Raw genomic sequence first — 19343 nt, forward strand, 5'->3', positions numbered from 1 at the left:
TGTTCATTTGTAAGCAAGTGTCAAATTTGTAAATTATTTGCCAAATTTTCTACAGTATGTATTGTCAGCTTAAATATCTGTGACTTGTAAGAATAATGTGGTGACTGGTCTTAATAATGTACCTACATGTATGTGAAATAACTACCTTATACCATGGTAAATGTTATCTGTTCTTGTCCAAAAGGAACCAGTACAGTTACATCAGCAGGTAATTGCGAGTAGCGGTAAGATGGTGTGACTCCAGGGATCTTTTGCCGTCAAAAATATTTTTCTTGAGTCAAGTATGGCTGTGAGAGAGTTTGTCGCAAAGCACCTCGAACTTCTGAATTTGGAGCGTCAGGCAGAAGTGGAGCAGACAAGGTGAGAAGTTCTTATCTGACTTCATATTAAAGGCATAATTTTACCATTTGCTGATGAAACAGAAACCCAGCAGTAGTGCTTTAAAATAGTTCTAGAATGTGAGTTAGGGATAGAAACAACCAATGTAAATATTTTGATCAGTATAGTCGATGTTAAGTATTGTTAAATACATGTATATATATATACAAAATGTCAACAATAGTTGTAATTAAAATGTTTCCAGACTAAACAGTCTGCAGTTATGGTTTAATGAGAAAACTCCTTCTATTTTAGGCTTTATTGCAAAAAAATTTATATGGTAGGATGTTTTGTGATACAACTGACCTACACATATGCATCAAAAGTGATATCTTGAACATTTTTTAAATCACTGCTCCCAAAGTTAAACAGGACCTTTAATATGTGGTGCATATACACTTGTAGTTTTAGCTGAGAATGGGGATTCAGATTGTAACTTTTTGTGAGATATTTAGAAACCACTTACGAAATATGAAACAGCATGAGATTCTAAGAGTAATAAAAGCTTGTTTGATGAAAGTAGGTTTTGAAATGGCTGAGATACCTGGTACTCAAAAAAAAAAAAGAAAGAGTACCGAGGTAAAATGAAGTGGTCATAATAAAAGATTGGTCCCACCTTTTGTATATTTTCACTTTTCTCACATAATAAAAGAACTGTTATTAACTTCCTTCTTTCAGAAGGCAAGGGGGAATAATACTACCCCAACATACATCAGTGACAAGTCAAGGAAATGTGGTTTTTTTTTCTCCAAAAGTGAATTTTGTAAAATTCTCTGTATATTTTCCTTATATTGTCCTATGCATTACTCACGTGACATTATACACTGTAGTAGTCTTCTTATCCAGCAGTGACTGAGCAGAAACTTCAAAAATTCATATCTTTTGAACAGACTGTCTGATTTTCATCAAACTCTCACTGATGTGTTCTACTAATATTGCTGCATTCACTCAATCCACAAGTCTATGAAGGTATAAACTTGTCATTTAACTATTACCTTTTTATTGCTTGTATACCATTTCCTGCCAGCTGATTGTCCTAATTCAATTGGTATTTTCTCATTGGTTTAGAATGCAATTCAAAATGATTTTATTTTTTTTTGTGTGTGTTTGTGTATTCCTAGTGAACTTCTTGGAAAACTCTCCACTCGTGAACTCGAGCGTCGGGGGATATGTCTCCTGAAACTCCACGTGGCCAGCCAGGCGACAGGCCTGTACGGGAGAGCCGTTCTGACCTTTGAACCTTTGAGGGTGCAAGGTCAAGAGGGCAAGTTGCCGGCGCACAACTTTGGATCAGGTATCGGTGAACAGTAAAGCAAAAAAAGGAGATTATACCACATTTTATGATATTAAAGAACAAGTTCACCTTCATAAACATAAGGATTGAGAGAATGCAACAATATTAGTAGAACACATCAGTGAAAGTTTGAGGAAAATTGGACAATCGATGTAAAAGTTATGAATTTTTAAAATTTTTGTGTTGGAACCACTGGATGAGGAGACTACTACAGCTTGTGAGTCATATGCGTACAACAGTATAAAGAAAATATAAAGAAAATTTAACATATTTTCACTTTTTTCACATAATAAAAAAGCACTTGACTTGGCTCTTTCTAAAGGCAGGGGGAATAATGTTACCCATAACATTTGTCGGTAACGAGTCGGGGGAATGTGAACTTTTTTCATAAGATGAAATTTTGTGAAATTCTCTTTATATTTTCCTTATATTGTTGTACGCATGTGACATCTAAGTTATTCATACACTGCAGTAGTCTTCTCATCCAGCGGTTACTGCACAAAAACTTCAAAAATTCATAACTTTTGAACGGATTGTCCGATTTTCCTCAAACTTTCAATGATGTGTTCTACTAATATTGCTACATTCTCTCAATCCTTATGTTTATGAAGGTGAACTTGTCCTTTAAAGATGTATGCAGGGTTAAAGGAGTTTGATTTGCAAACTACCCAAAGAGGCACTGCGCTCAGAGTTGCCATGTCTTCCTGATTATGCAGTAGGCTTCCTGAAAACTTCCCTACCTCTCCATGTCTAGATAAGAGAATATAGAAATCTGGGATTTTTTGCTGGAAGTGTGTTTTGCCCATTGAATTCTCAGTATCGCCAGTGCGAGGATAATTTCTGCGCACGCTGAAGAGCTCTGTCACAGATGCACTGTGGGATTTCTCGGTGCCTTTGTTTGCTTCCAGTTGTCTCACACGAGTCGCAGTTCCCATACGATTCAATGGAGTTATTTGTCTACTTTTCCGTTGTTACCCCCTTTTTCTTGGCTATACAAATTTGTAATTCAGCTTACAAGAGTTGAAAGTTTCAAAGTTTTATTGATTTGCTGTCACTAGAGTCGTGGTTCACTACTGCAAGGCTTCAATGTGCTGGTCACATGATGAAAAGCGAAGAAATCTTCAACAAAAAATACCTCTGGATAAAGAGAGGGTGTGATCTTGGTGTGCATGTGCAGCCAAAACCGGGGTAAGTTTGTCCTGTGAGCTATCCCATAATGCATCTAAAACGCTGCTCTGCGCACGGCACCTAGGTATTTGCGATACCGAGAATTGCATGATATATTTAGCAAGTATCTCCCAGATTGCTCTATGGGGTCTCCCAGACTTCAGTACATGAATGTTTGTTGAGCCCTGTGTACATGTCATGTCATGCTAAACCAATACTACATGATGATATTAAATGACTTTGATCCTATCAGTTACAGACATTCTAAAGAAGAGAGAAGTGTTTGTTTTGTAGCATGTAGGAGAGGAGAAAATGTCAATCAAAAGTTGGTCATCCTTCCCTGTTATTACGTCAATCATTTGCTGCAATTTCCCTCGTGGCGTTTGATGTTGTTTTCGCCTTAAAGGTGATATTGCGGGCGTGAGCGTCTCAAACAGTGACACGACGTCGTCCTCCCTGCTGGCATCCGGCATCGTGTCAAAGGTCACCGCCACCAGCATCGCGGTTGCATTCGAGGAGAACGTGGAGGGGCTGTCTAGGGGTCACGACATTACTTACAAACTGACCAAACTGGCCAATGATGTCACATACAGAAGACTCAAAAGGTGAGTAGAATCTGCCTTTAATATAATTTCGTAGTCATTCTTAGTTTTGCTTCAGATTGATTTTCCCTTTACTTGATTGGTTTCTGTTGTTGGAATTTATCTCTCAGCTAGGAGAAACACTCCACTAATCACAGAGTGTCTTTTACAAGCAAATTTTCTTAGTTCATCACAATCAAAGTTTGATTTTACCTTCATGAGCTTTTGCCTCCTGTTTGCAGTAAGCCCCGTCCGACTGAGTCGCTGTAAACGGAGTATTGGCAGTTTTACTGTCCAGGGGAATAGATATTGTTCCATGTTGCGATTCATTGTGTTCACACTACAGCTGGATGTTAATAGCCTCCCCCATCCAACCAATGAAATTTTTGCTGTTTCTTAACCTGTTGAGGACAGACTGATTTTGCTACAACATGCATTTCCCATAGACACTTGTCTCAGTATACTCGGGACTCGTCTTCTATGGGTTCATCAAAAAGACAGAATGTCAGCTTACTACTCAAAAATAAGATTTCATCATATATATGGCCATACATTAACTTTATGCAACGTGCCATGACAGACTTTTGTATCTTTTAATCGTGGTTGGTGATTGCCCTGGTGTATGACAGAGCTCTCCATGAGCTGGATGAATACAGGGCAGGCCCTGCAGTACGGCTCATAGAGGTTCTTTATGGAGAAGGGGAGATTGGGTCTCCCATGCGCCTCCCAGCTCCCGATGGAAACTCTGTGGGTGAGTTCAAAGGTCACTTGATGGGGGGGGGGGGGGGAGCACTCGCTTTATATCCGGTTTGTTTCACTTGAAGAAAGGAACTAGCCACTTGGTATGTGAAAAACAAGCCATTGAAAGTCAGGTTGTTGCTTCAGCCATCATAGGCAAAGCATTGCTTGATAGTAGCATTGCATAATGGGAGCATGTGTAGTGGGAATGGTTGATAGTGTTTCAACCAGTAAAGCATTCGTGTATAGTATTACCTTTGCTGTACAATTGAATCTCCATAGGTACACAGTTAATTTCCTTGCATCATTGTATACTGGTAATTGCACTGAATTTACTGCTTCCTCTTGTAGGAAGTAGTAGGGGTTGACATGGCAAGAAACCTTTAAATGCAATAGGGTTTAATAATGGCAGTATCACATGCCAGGGTGCAGCATATGTACTTGCCTGATTGCCCTGGGCAAATGACAGTCAAAGTGAGCCACGTGTTTTAGAACAGTTAGAAAAAATACTTGCCTGAATTTGGCAAGCTAAAGGTTTTGAAGCCACCTTTTTTCACTCCCCCCCCCCCTTCAAACTCATGAAGTCAACCTTACAAAAGCCAAAGATAATGACTGCGTAGTGATGCAATAATGCAACACCAACGCTCGATGAAACCAAGTTTGTTACTACAATGTGTTTTTTAATTGTGTGAATCAACGTGTGCTGTTTATTCAAATGATTGTGTTTTATCAAGCCCTTGACTTACAAGTGATTTTTTAAAATCATTTTCTAATATTTTTGGACTCTCTTTTCAGGCAAGTAAAACTAATGATCGGGCTAGTGTTCTGCAACAATTTGAGAATCAGATTCAATCTGCATTCTGATGATGCAAGAGGTGAAAACAAAAAGTTATGTGGCATACTGCATAATGCTACACTGCACTGCGGAATAAACTGTCTTTTACTTCTTAAAATGTTTACCCCTGCCCCCAGAGTCTGAAGGACTGAAGTATTTCAATCAGAAGCTTAATGAGAGTCAGAGAGAGGCCGTGACCTTTGCCCTGGGTCAGCGAGAGGTCGCCGTTATCCACGGCCCACCGGGCACAGGCAAGACGACGACCGTGGTTGAAGTCATTCTGCAGGCTGTCCAACAGGGCATGAAGGTAGTGATGTTGTTAGAGAAACTTGGCTTAGAAAGCCTGGACATCATACAGATGCTTGGCATCTATGGCAGATAACAGGTTGGCCAAGTTTCCAAAGGCTCAGATTGTTTGGTAGAAAGCAGGTTTTCACAACTGAAATAAACTCCAACCCTCTGCCCCCACCACCAGCATCCCCCCCCCCCCCCCCCCGATTTGTTTAGATCCCATTTAATAGAATGTTCTTATTGTGCGTCCACACTTGGGAAAGGTTCTAATTCCGCAATGCTGCATGTATTTCTGAGACTGTAGATACATGTCTGTTGTTGACTCCAGCAAAACTCTACCAACAGGCAAACAACTAATGCTCTGTACTCTGGGAGATGACTGTAAAAGTGGAGATTTTGGTTGTGTGGAAATGTTTGCACATTTTTTGCATCATGAGACTAGCTCGAAAATATGAATGCGGGAGTAGTCTGCCTGTTACTTGCTGTTCTTATATGTTTTGATTCAGGAGAGTCAAAAACATGAAATTCAACATACCTGGCCGAGCGCGAAAACTTTCTTGTGCATAATTTGCTACCTTTACAGTACCCAAACAATGTTATCACTATATCAGTCATGTGTGCAATACAATACACTGTGACATATAGGTGCAGATAGTAAGTATATTCCATTCATGTGAAAGAATAAATGTGGCATTCCATTCCCATTAACACAAAGCCCCTCCCCCAGAAAACAAAACAAAACAAAACAAAACAAAACAAAACAAAACAAAACAAAACAAAACATGTGTTATTGGACACACACACACACACACACACACAAATCACATGTTACTCTCACCCAGAATTTTTTTTTTCTTGTGTTTAATATGTTGCTTAAATCCTTTTAACTGTTCTTTGCTTTTAAATCCTTTCTATTGAGTATTGGTAAGAACTGTTCTTGTATTGGTTATGTTGCTCTAAATTTTGACACCAGGTTTTAGCCTGTGCACCGTCCAACGTCGCCGTTGACAACCTGGTGGAGAGACTGGCTGCCTCGCCGTCCTGCCGGCCGGTCCGGCTCGGTCATCCAGCCCGCCTGCTGCCCACCATCCAGCGGTTCGCACTGGACGCTGTTCTGGCCACCAGCGACGGAGCGCCCATCGTCAGGGACATCCGACGGGACATTGATGGCGCATTGGTGGGCTTGGAATTATTGTAGGAGATCTTCTACTTTCTCTCTCGTACCTCTTGTACTTTCTGCCTCCTTCTCTTAAGACTTACCTCTAGACTTACACACACATGAACACGCACAGCATCGAAGGCTGTCATGGGTTTGACTGATTTTAAGAGCGGTGTTCATGTGATTTTCAAAACTAGGTCCTGCTTGTCTACAATGATTAATATACGATCAATGAGCAGATGTGAGTACTTCAGTGGAGATGCAGCACACTCAATATTTGCAATGGTGTAACATGCATGAGGTGCAACCGAATACATTTTCCATGACATTGGAGTACGAGACAATGCACTGCATCTTCACTAATGTCACAAACTTACAATCTGTGCATTATTTGGTTTATAAAATGGTTCTATGAATGATTTCTCATTCACTGTTTTTGGTAAATACCAGTCGGCTGCATGGAAAACTTGCTCAAAAGCCAAAATGTCTGAAGAAATGTTGCAAACACACTATAAACCCATGAACGTAGAAATTGTCAACAGTAAATTTGTGGTGTGAGCATCACTTTTTATCTCCTTGTCTAAAAATTCTTCCCCAGAGCCAGATGCGCAAGACAAGGGACAAGGATGAGAGGCATCGTCTCCGTGACGACCTGAGGTTCCTCCGGAAGGACCTCAAGTCACGGGAGCAGCGTGCGATCTGCGACATCCTCACCGCGGCTGACGTCGTGCTGGCGACAAACACGAGTGCCTCAGCCTCCGGTCCCCTTGGTGCTCTGGACCAAGGCCACTTTGATCTGGTGGTCATCGATGAATGCGCACAGGTACCTGCTGTATACAGCTTTAAAAAGAATTCCGCCCCCGAGAGAAAACCCATGTTAAAGATCCTGTGTATAGCAGCCATCTTTTTTGTTTGCCCTTGAGTAGCAGCTGTTAGCAGGTTTGACAATATCTGGCGTGTTTTTCTTCTTTTTCCTGTTCAGTACAGTCCACCTCTGGTGTATCATCATACTGTTGGCAGGCTTGGTGTAAATAACTACATTTTCTATATGTGCAGCTAAATAACACTCCATTCCCATCTAGCTGAGTTGAATATCATGCACCACCTGCTTTAACCCATTTAGGACCAACTGATTTTGCTGCAACACGCATTTCCCATAGACATTTGCCTGAGCAAACTCGAGACTCATCCTAAATGGGTTAATTGAGCAAAAATAGTACAGTTGAAGGCATCTTGGGGCAGAGCAATGTGTATCTGGGAAGAATATCCTTTGATAGCCAACAGTTCGTGCATATGGAATATAGATCTAGTGAGAATGACCACAGTCAGCTGTTGCTTAAGAAGGGCATATAATATCTTGGGATGTGACAATGAGTGAGTAGACAATACAAGACAGTCATGTTGAGCTCATTAAGTCTGCACACAATCAAATTCAAAAGAATTTGCCAATTTGAGAGTGAAACAGGAACTCTTGCCTTTTAAACACATTGCCAATTTGAGATTCAGTCATAAATTTAGCAGTTAAGAAGTCATTAGAGATTTCTGCTACTAAAATAAACAGTCATTGCTCAAATAAGAAAATCGTTATATTTTATTCATTTATTCATTTTTTTTTTGTATTATTTTCTTTTTTTAACTTTTGATGAAACAGTAGCAATGAATGGTATATAATAATACACATAGCACGAAACCACAGAATGTGGTTGCTGGGACTTCATGGATTTAAAAGGTTATACTGTAAGTATTCAGAACCAGATATCACAAGATCTGATGGATTAAGTATCTGTCGTCACTTTGCCTTGTTGCAGTCGTTGGAGGCAGCCTGTTGGATTCCTCTCCTCAACTCTCCCAGGTGTCTACTGGCCGGGGACCATCGCCAGCTCCCAGCCACCATCATGTCGCAGAAGTTAGTACTGGATGCTATTAACCACACCCCTTTCATACCCGATTCTTAGCTTCTTTTAAACTCGTTCAAAGCGTGCATAAACAGACGGTGCTTTAGAGAAAATAAAAATTCATATCATAGTATATTTTTCCATGTGGGGATGTTGGGAATATTGTGAACACAAAATAATTGCCTATTGACAGTTTTGATGTGTTTGCAGTGTGTGATAGATTTTTGGGTGAAAATTCACCAGATGTTTTATGAACATTTGATATTAAAGCTGCACCTGGTTTAGTTTAATGATTTCAAAGATGATTGTATACATTCCGAAAATATGTGATTGCTTTAAATTTGCAAGGCAGTTACTGAAAAGGTCCAAGACAAACATTGTTTCAATATCAGGTAGATTTGAGTGAAGTTCATACTCTGGAAAAAAACTGTGACTGCTGTGTGGATACTTCAGTGTCTGAAAAATTATACAGTTTCTTATCTTTAGGTCAATCCACATTAGAACTTGTGCAAGTCATGCTTTGTCTCTTCAATTATTGTGTGAATTCTCCTCTCACAAGGGCGGCGGAAGAGGGCTTGGCAACATCACTGATGGAGCGCATCATTGATCTCCATGGTAACCGCGTGGTGCGGATGTTGACCACGCAGTATCGGATGAACGACAGCATCATGCAGTGGTCATCTGACCAACTCTACGACGGGAAGCTAGAATCACACGAGACTGTGGCTGGCCACCTCTTAAAGTATGACACTAAGTTCTCGGATCATTTTTAGGGATGGGGGTGGGGCTTGTATTAGTTTTCTTACCAGACATAACATATATAAAATTGACACTTACAACCCATTAGCATTGAGCATTACCTACGTTACTGAGGGACTGACGGATGCTGCAACTAAACTAAACTGGCAGTGGTGATTGATTATAAAGAAAGCTCAAAATGTAGAGTTCTTGCTGTGTGTTAATATGGCCCTGAAATTTTGATAATGAAGAAAAATGTTGTGTAAAATCAACTGGCATGCTTTGAAAATATAATTTTCTTGTGTGTGTGTGTGTGTGTGTGTTTGTTTGTGTGTTTGTGTGTCTACATTACACAAATTATCATGCTTATTTGTTGTTGAACATCTTCCATGAAATGTTTCACCTAGAAGTCATACGAGGGTACAAGTATTTTTCACAGTATCACATAGAATTTATGAAAACTTGAAATTTGGGAAAACAGAACCGGTATCAACATCCTCAATTTCTTAGCACTCAGATGCTCTGAAGATCCTGTGTAATCTGGTAATGATTCATGTTGCTGGGTGTGGCTTCTCCTCTTCCTGTCTTACCATCTTTGCCCCCATCTATCTCTCTCTCTCTCTCTTTCCAGAGATCTTCCCGGTGTGGAGGAGAATGAGAACACCAACCTGGCGCTCCTCCTCATCGACACGGCGGGATGCGACATCACAGAGCTGGAGCTGGAGGAGGAGGTTTCCAAGGGTAACGAAGGTGAGAGCCAGTAGTGATTATGCCTCCATGGCTATAGTCAGTGGTGGTGATGATGATGATAATTATATTGATGATGGTTGTGGTGGTAGTGGTGTTGGTAGTAGTTACGATAATCATGATGACGATGATGATGGTGATGATGATCATGATGGAGATGATAGTGATGGTGACGGTGACGGTGATGATGGCCATGATGGTGGTGTCGGTAATAGTGATGATGGTGATGATGGTGATGGTTGTGATGATGTTGATGGTGATGATGGTGATGATGGTGATGGTGGTGATGATGATGATGGTGGTGATGATGACGATGATGATAATGGTGATGATGGTGATGATGGTGATGATGGTGATGATGGTGATGATGGTGATGGTGGTGATGGTGGTGATGATGATGAATATGCTGATGCTGATGTTGCTGAAAAAAGTGATGTTACTGATGATAGAATGACTCCAACGAGTATTCGTAGCGATGACGATGGTGATGGCGTTGATGCTGATGATGTTGATGAAAAGAAAATATGGCATTACGGATGATGATTACAATGACTCCACTTACCACTCGTAATAATGATGGAGGTTGTGAGGATGAGGGTGTTGATGGAGGAGATGATGGTGACAGTATTGTTGATGATGGTCAAGGTGGTAGTAGCGGCTACAGTGATGGTGATGATGATGATGATGCTGATGATGGTGATGATGATGATGATGATGATGATGGTGATGGTGATGCTGATGATGATGGTGATGATGATGATGATGATGGTGATGGTGATGATGGTGATGATGATGGTGATGATGATGGTGATGATGGTAATGATGATGATGATGGTGATGATGATGATGATGCTGATGATGGTGATGGTGGTGATGATGATGATGGTGATGATGATGGTGATGATGGTGATGATGATGATGGTGATGATGATGATGATGATGATGATGGTGATGATGATGATGGTGATGATGGTGATGGTGGTGATGATGATGAATATGCTGATGCTGATGTTGCTGAAAAAAGTGATGTTACTGATGATAGAATGACTCCAACGAGTATTCGTAGCGATGACGATGGTGATGGCGTTGATGCTGATGATGTTGATGAAAAGAAAATATGGCATTACTGATGATGATTACAATGACTCCACTTACCACTCGTAATAATGATGGTGGTTGTGAGGATGAGGGTGTTGATGGAGGAGATGGTGATGGTGGTGACAGTATTGTTGATGATGGTCAAGGTGGTAGTAGCGGCTACAGTGATGGTGATGATGATGATGATGCTGATGATGGTGATGATGATGATGATGATGATGATGATGGTGATGGTGATGCTGATGATGATGGTGATGATGATGATGATGATGGTGATGGTGATGATGGTGATGATGATGGTGATGATGATGGTGATGATGGTAATGATGATGATGATGGTGATGATGATGATGATGCTGATGATGGTGATGGTGGTGATGATGATGATGGTGATGATGATGATGGTGATGATGGTGATGATGCTGATGATGCTGATGATGGTGATGGTGGTGATGATGATGATGGTGATGGTGATGATGATGATGGTGATGATGATGATGATGATGATGATGATGGTAATGATGATGGTGATGGTGATGATGGTGATGATGATGATGATGATGGTGATGATGGTGATGGTGATGATGATGATGATGGTGATGATGCTGATGATGATGGTGATGGTGATGCTGATGATGATGGTGATGATGGTAATGATGATGATGATGGTGATGATGATGATGATGCTGATGATGGTGATGGTGGTGATGATGATGATGGTGATGATGATGATGATGATGGTGATGATGATGATGATGATGATGGTAATGATGATGGTGATGATGGTGATGATGATGATGGTAATGATGATGATGATGATGATGAAGATGATGGTAATGATGATGGTGATGGTGATGATGGTGATGATGATGATGGTGATGATGGTAATGATGATGATGATGGTGATGATGATGATGATGCTGATGGTGGTGGTGGTGATGATGATGATGGTGATGATGATGATGATGATGGTGATGATGATGATGATGATGATGATGGTAATGATGATGGTGATGGTGATGGTGATGATGATGATGATGATGATGGTGATGATGATGGTGATGATGATGGTGATGATGATGGTGATGATGATGGTGATGATGATGGTAATGATGATGATGATGATGATGATGATGATGATGGTGATGATGATGATGGTGATGATGCTGGTGAAAAAAAAGTGACTTCACTGATGATGTTCAGAATGACTCCAATTACTGTTAGTATTTATGATGATAAAAAAGGGACAATGCAAATGATGTTTAGAATGGCTCTGGTGATCACTCATAGTGACAATGACGGGGTCTTGAGGAGGATGGCATTGATAGGATAAGATAGTGATGATGGTGGTGATGGTAATAATATATGTGCTTTTGGGAAATGAAAATGACAATGAGGTAAGATGAACATGATGCCTATGATGATTATTCCAGCAGATTATTAGGAATGTGATTATGGTAAAACATAATATTTTTGAGACATGAAATTTTCGTGAATTGGAGCCGACGGCCTTTTTTGCCGCATGAAAATTTAGCAAGTTGCTTCAAACATTCAGTGCATATAATGTAGTCAAGAACATTTACATGCATTTTAATTGCGTGAATCTTGGCTCCTCCAAAATTTTTCAATATTAAGATGCAAACAAGCATTCCCCTGTTTTTACAATAGATATGCATATGTCCCTTCTTTGTTTATTTCATTAATATTAGATATTTTTTGTTTCAGGGGAAGCTGATCTGGTGGCTCACCACGTTGACAACCTCATCTCCAGTGGACTCACACCTGCACAGGTCTGCGTCATCGCGCCGTACAACCTGCAGGTGGACCTCCTGCGGCTGAGGTTGTCGGCCAAGTACCCCGGCCTGGAGATCAAGTCTGTGGACGGCTTCCAGGGCCGAGAGAAGGAGGCCGTCGTCATCTCACTGGTTCGCTCCAACGACAGAGGTGAGTGGGGTATACTGAATATGCCATATATTTAGCGAGTCTAAATTTTCACAAATCGGAACTTCCTGACGATTTTGCGAGTGGTTAAATTCGCGATTGTGGAGTCCTGTCCCAAATGGAGAAATGTATACAAGTACGTCATATTCATAGCGTGATCAGAGTCAATTTCGCTTGTCTTAGATTTTGCAAATAGCCCGTGACTCGCGAATTTCGCGAAAAAACCCCCCTGTGAAATATTTTGCGTATACAGTATCTCTCCAGCAAAACACCCCTGGCCCTGTTGCTTTATAAAAGATGCAATCAAACTTAAGTCAGAATCTCACACATAACTCTGATATCAGCCAATTAGTTTTGAGTATTCAGAGACTTACGTTTGATTTTCTGACTTATGTTTGATGTTTTGACTTATGATTGATTTTCCCATGTTTGATCTCAACTTTTATACAACAGGGCCTATCATGTAAATGAGAAGGGGGCAAACAGGTGCGACAGAAATGAATCTAGATATTTCACAAGCATGGTACAAGTGCTGTATCAAAAGTCTTTTTGTTTCTTGTGCAGGTGCGCTGTTGATGTGATGTTTACTTTGTTTTCAGAAGAAACAGAATGTGCTGTTGTTGTTGTTGTTGTTTTTTCCAAAAGATGTATGGATGGATGAAGGGATGGATAGATTGTTGACTCTAACAAGAATTGGCTAGACAGAGTTATTTTATTACAAAAGCCAGGGGTAAAGATGGTTGAATGTTGAGTGATGACGGAGAAGCTACTTTTAATGCATGGGATAGGTGAATAGATTGTCAATAGATACGTGAATGGATTCCTGGAAAACTGGATTAATTGCTTGATTGATTGATTGATAAATGGATGAATAGGTAGAGGGATGGATGAATAGGTAAGTAGATTGATAGATAGATAGATAGATAGATAGATAGGAAGACAAAGATAGGAAGAGATAGTGATAGAGATAAGAAGAGAGAGAGGAGAGGGATATAGGAAGAGATTGATAAATAGAGAGATAGGAAAAGAGAGAGATAGAGAAAGAGATAGTAAGAGAGAGATGGAAAGAGAGAGAGAGATAGAGAAAGATGGGGAGAGAGATAGAGAGAGAGAGAGAGAGGGATATAGTAAGAGAGATAAGAAGGGAGAGACAGAGATATAGGTGAGATGAATGCAGAAGTAGGAAGAGAGATATCAATATTTAAAGTGAAATAAGTGAAAAAGAGAGAGATAGGGAGAGATAAGCTTGTGCAGATGTAGAAAGAGACAGAAGACAAAATATGTGACCCTGCACCACAAAACCAACAAAAAGTTGCCAGACATGAATCTTTAGTTAAGAGCAGACTCTGAAAGAGCAGATTTTAAGCTTTAAAATGATATAAAACTCAATTCAAATGGACTCTCCTAACCTATCCTAATATTGGAAAGAAAGCGCACACTCTGGAAAGTGTGAACTGAGAAAAGAGACTCTCAAGTACAGGGTCTCTTCAAGCGCTTAATCTTTGCAAAGCCGTGCTAGCTGTGCCATGAACGGAACAAAAAAGAGGATGATAAACATTGGAGCAACAACAATGCAGGGATTATCAGATTAAGCTGAAATTGAGCATGCTTTATTAACACATTATGTAGTTAATTAGTGCCAACTTTCTATGCAGTAACATCATTCTTTCTAAAGTTATTAGAGTTGAAAGTGAAGAGTATGGACAGGGCTTTTAAGAAATGAAAAAAACTATGAGAAACACCTAATCACAACTATTCCACCAAAAAAGTGTTTGAGAAAAACTGCTAAAAACATATTTTATGATCCTAAACTTTAGCATAACATAGAAAAAGACTTGCTAGTTCAGAAAATATGAAAAACTAAAGATTGGCTGGGTTGACCCATTTTACCTTTTATCAGTCCTAACACAAAATCAGTGCATGTGACTTTTTGTTGGTTTTGTGATGCTCGGTCACATTTGACAAATATATATTTGGATGCAAGGTGAAAAGAATGGAAGAGCAGCTTCTAATCTTTCCTCCCTTTCCAGGTGAGGTGGGCTTCCTGACAGAAGACCGGCGCATCAACGTCGCCATCACGCGGGCGCGACGCCACCTGGCCGTCGTCTGCGACTCGGAGACCGTGGGCAAGCACGCCTTCCTTCGTAGTCTCCTTGACTACATGACGGAGCATGGGGAGGTGCGGACGGCGTTCGAGTACGAGGAAGGTGAAGACTGAAATTCCTTTTTCTCATCAGCTAGTGTCACTGTAGGCTTTAGGGTGTGTAACTGGGTGATCAATTAAAGTTGAATATCACTGCAGTTTGATATTGCATGTGTGCAATGTGAAGCTGTAGCTTTCACTACTACAATATTTTTATTGTTACTACTACTACTACTACTACTACTACTACACTTTAACTACTACTACTACTACTAGTAGTACTACTACTACTACTACTACTACTACTTCTACTACTACTACTTCTACTACTACTTCTACTACTACTACTACTACTATTACTACTACTACTACTACTACTACTACTACTAGTAGCTACTACTACTACTGCTGCTACTACTACTACTACTACTACTACTACTACTACTACTGCTACTACTACTACTACTACGACTACTACTACTACCTCTACTACTAACAACTATCCCTACCTTTACTACTAATACTACGACTACCATGATCCCTAATGTTACTACTGCAAGTGCTTTCATTATTATTACGACTACTTGCTGCTGCCGCCACTGATACTATTACTGCTACTTCAACTTCAACTACCACTGCTATTGATAATCTTATGACTACAACATCCATTTATCCCATCATTGATTTTACCACAATACACCCACAAACACTGATAACACTGTTTATTGTACCAGTAGCACTGTTAGTAAGTTCAGGACTCACGTGTTTGAAAAAAAAAACCCCACAGCAACATCAACAACAACAGAGAAAGTCTGATCTCATAGAGCTACTGTGAGTTCATGTAGTGCATGAAATATGATCATATGTTGCTATAGCAACCACTATGTTCTCAGCTCTTTGAGAAGAAAAAAGTTGATATGGGGCAAACTTTTCGCCTCTCCACACAGTCCTGGAGTCGGGCTCCAGCGCCCCTCGGCCCGACCATCTTGTCTTCAAGTCCAAGAGGCCCGCCTCTTCCCCCTCCTCCTCAAAGTCGGCCGGAGCGAGGCCCAAGGACTACAGGGGAGGTCAGCAGAGGCAGAGGCAAGAGAAGGGCAAAGGTCAAAGTTCAGTGGATCCAGCTCAAAGGTCAGGGGACCACACTCTCTTGCATGGTTGGAAATCATGTGAAGCTGGAATTTATTGATTCAGAGAGAAATACATTATATGAATACTGAAATGTTGTTCAGTTGTAACAGTAACCACCTCAACCCAATTTTCTTGGGGAAAAAAGTAAAAAAAAAATGAAAGACATTATAATTGTTCATATATTCTATTTTAATGTTAAGAATACTTCCTGAAGGAAATAAGCAAATGATTAATTGGCGAAGATATCAAATGAGCAAAATTTATATGGCAATAAAATAGTTGTATTTTTGAAGAAAAAACAATGTTTTTCTCCAGGCATTTAAGCGTTTTGAGCAAACTCATGAGGGATCAGTTTTCTTCAGGGCAGATAGTCTCAAGGAAATTCAGAAAGTTGTGAGCAAGATTCATGGTTTTAAAAAGCAATGCTATGAATCAATTTGTGTATGATTGCCAAGAAAACAAGATGTATTATTGAAAGCACTCCTTGTGTGAATGTAATAACTAAGCAGCTATGACAAGTCACACTCCTGCCTATGTGATGGTACAACGTTCTTGAAGAAAATTAAAGTTATTCAAGATCATTATTACAGTTTATATAATGAAAAAATATGTACAGATAATGATTCAAATCTGAATTCTGGGGCACATTTACCAGCAGCGTGAATAATATCTTTCTATATTTGTTGCTTGTTTGTTTCTTTTGCCTGTATTTGAATAGTTTTAATGTAGAAACGGATAGATCTATTTGTATCAATATGAACTTTTGATATTAAAGCTACTGCAAAAAAAAAGAGAAAGTAATTGAATGTAATGGTTTTCATAATATTTGTAAACACATTCCCTATTAATGATAGGCAACAAATGCAGTAGATCATTGAAGAGATTTTCTTTTTCTTTTTTGATGATGACCCCAATTTAAAAAGACTGAGATTAGCATTTACTGTATATGCCATATATTTCTTTGGTGCTGTGTGCAAATTTAACAAGCAAAGATATTTGCTCTGATCCTGACATGAATGCGACGTGCACGTGGACATTTTTCTTTCCTTACTGTACTCTGCAATTGCGATTTTAAGCACTGGCAAAATTTCCAGGAAGTTCCGATTCACAGATAAATTAGACTCTCTACATATGTGGCATATACAGAATTTGTTTTTCACGTTCGATCTCTTCATTTCCAGGAGTAAAGAAGATGCTACTTTCAGGAATGAGGTGAAGAGAAGACTGGCGGAGTTTAGGAAGGAAACGGCAGAACGGATCGTCTCCTTCCCGACTTCGCTGAATTCCCATCAGAGATTTGTCGTCCATGAAGTAAGTTTCAATGCTGATAACGAGTTCTGGTATACCCCTGTAGGACCTGTCTGGATCATGCTCCCACATCAATTAAGTGACAGGAATTTGTATAATTTCATTATATGTTAAGATATATAAAACATTATAACAGCCACTCTTTTCGCCTCCCGTTGGTGGCTACTATAGACAGGTTTGACTGTATATCATCACCTCAACACCAAAATCACCATCTCCATTCAAACTCTCAAAATATTGTTTTTTAATATTGTTCCTGTTGATTTGCCGCTCTTTTATTATCTACCTACAAATAACTTTGTGCTTTATCTGATCTGACTCTTGACATCCAGCTTGCAGAGGGCCTTGGACTCTTTCATGTCAGTACGGGGGTGGCTGCAGACCGGCACATTGTTGTCACCAAGGAAAAGGGGGAGCTTCCTGCACAGCCAGAGAGAGTCCCATCCCAAGCAGGTGATCTGCCACCCCCGAGCAGTAATGGATGTGCCGACACAAACCTGACTGTGGACCTGGATGTTGATGTGGAGGAATTTGTTACAGAGGTTCGGACAGAGAATGTGATGGAGAATTTATCGGATGAAGACAAAGAGAACGAGGAATGTGAGGAAGTGGCGGCAGAGGAGCGTTTGAAGGAGGCTAGCGTGGAGAAAGCCGAGATGGAAGGAACGAAGGAAAATGTCAGAGAGGGTGCAAAGGAAGGGTCAGACAAACCAGACTCTGATTTGCGAAAATGCCAGTATTGCCCCAAGAAACTTCCCCCGGGAAATCTGCTTCTGCACGAGATCAGGTGTGAGAAGATCCGCGAGGAGAAGGAGCGGCAGAACTCCGCGACCGCCGGCGGGCGTCGCCGTCGCAACCGGGCGGAGACGAAGGCCAAACAGAAGCACTCCCTCGAAGATGCGAAGGAGGAGGAGGACTTTGATGCACTGGTGGCACTGGCCGTGGAGCGGGACAACCGCTGCAACTTTGTGCGCTGCCGTGAGAAGATCGCCCTCACAGGGCAGGGGTGCCCGCACTGCGCCAAGCGCTACTGTTTTCGTCACCACGTGCCCGAAGTGCACGGCTGCGAAGAGGCGGCGCGCGCCCACGTCAGGCACCAGACGCTGAAGGCAGGCGTAGTGACCAATGGCAGCGGGGGACCACGGGAGAAGCGCGTGGACCCTGCACACCGGGCCAACTTGCAGAAGAAGATGGAGCGTCGCCTGGGACAGCTTGGGGAACAGCGACAGAGAAAGCAGAAGAAAAAGTAGTTCCTTGCTTATGCAATCATTTACAATTAAAACCATCATCTCTTGTAGTGTACTGACAGAGACTCCAACCCAAAGCACCTTCTAATCTGGAGATTCTCCCGCCTGAAACCCCTAGCAAACGGGAGACTCCAAGTTGATGTGTGCGAAGCGCGAAATTCCTAGGGTTCTAGATGCTCTCTGGAGCTATCTAAGGCTTATTTTTTTCAACATACAATAGCAATAAGTAAGAAATTTTTTTCCAACGGGAGACACAGAGCCAGGGCGGGAGAAATTAAATCTCAAGCGGGAGAACGGGAGATTTTGCAAAAATGGGTTTTTGGCGGGAGATCTCCCGTCGAAAACGGGAGAGTTGGAGTCTCTGTACTGATAGGAAATAATTGTTCAAGTATCACATATTCGTACAATCCTCATTAAAGTTGAAGAAACTTCTAGTTCCTGTCTTTCATGTTAGTGATATCAATAATACAAGAGCTATATTTTCAACGAATTCTCAACTCAAATCACACGTAATGTGTTCTGGGATATGATGCCATCAGTTTAAGTTATTGAATATGATTGGCTTTTAGTGAATCTTGTCAACCGACCTCCCAACCATTCTGAACTTAGAGGAAAGAATCTGAATTTTGACCATTCCCAGCTCTTGTTTCATTAG

At 40.7% G+C, this 19343-nt stretch overlaps 1 protein-coding gene across 1 annotated transcript; it reads left to right on the plus strand.

Moving 5' to 3' along the window:
- The first annotated feature begins 231 nt into the window (after positions 1-231).
- On the plus strand, positions 232-18691 carry LOC139723060 (DNA-binding protein SMUBP-2-like). Its single transcript, XM_071634337.1, has 15 exons — positions 232-360; positions 1500-1672; positions 3246-3444; positions 4050-4167; positions 5133-5300; positions 6258-6461; positions 7042-7266; positions 8252-8349; positions 8898-9080; positions 9708-9826; positions 12647-12865; positions 14893-15069; positions 15953-16133; positions 17315-17444; positions 17774-18691. Exons 1-15 carry the CDS (start codon positions 284-286, stop codon positions 18689-18691), a joined length of 3189 nt encoding a protein of 1062 aa, XP_071490438.1. The 5' UTR covers positions 232-283.
- The last annotated feature ends 652 nt before the right edge of the window (positions 18692-19343 follow it).

This window comes from Diadema antillarum, unplaced genomic scaffold (assembly GCF_040938485.1).
Source record: "Diadema antillarum isolate AM-2024a unplaced genomic scaffold, OU_Dant_1.0 scf00000014, whole genome shotgun sequence".
Lineage (NCBI taxonomy): Eukaryota > Metazoa > Echinodermata > Echinoidea > Diadematoida > Diadematidae > Diadema > Diadema antillarum.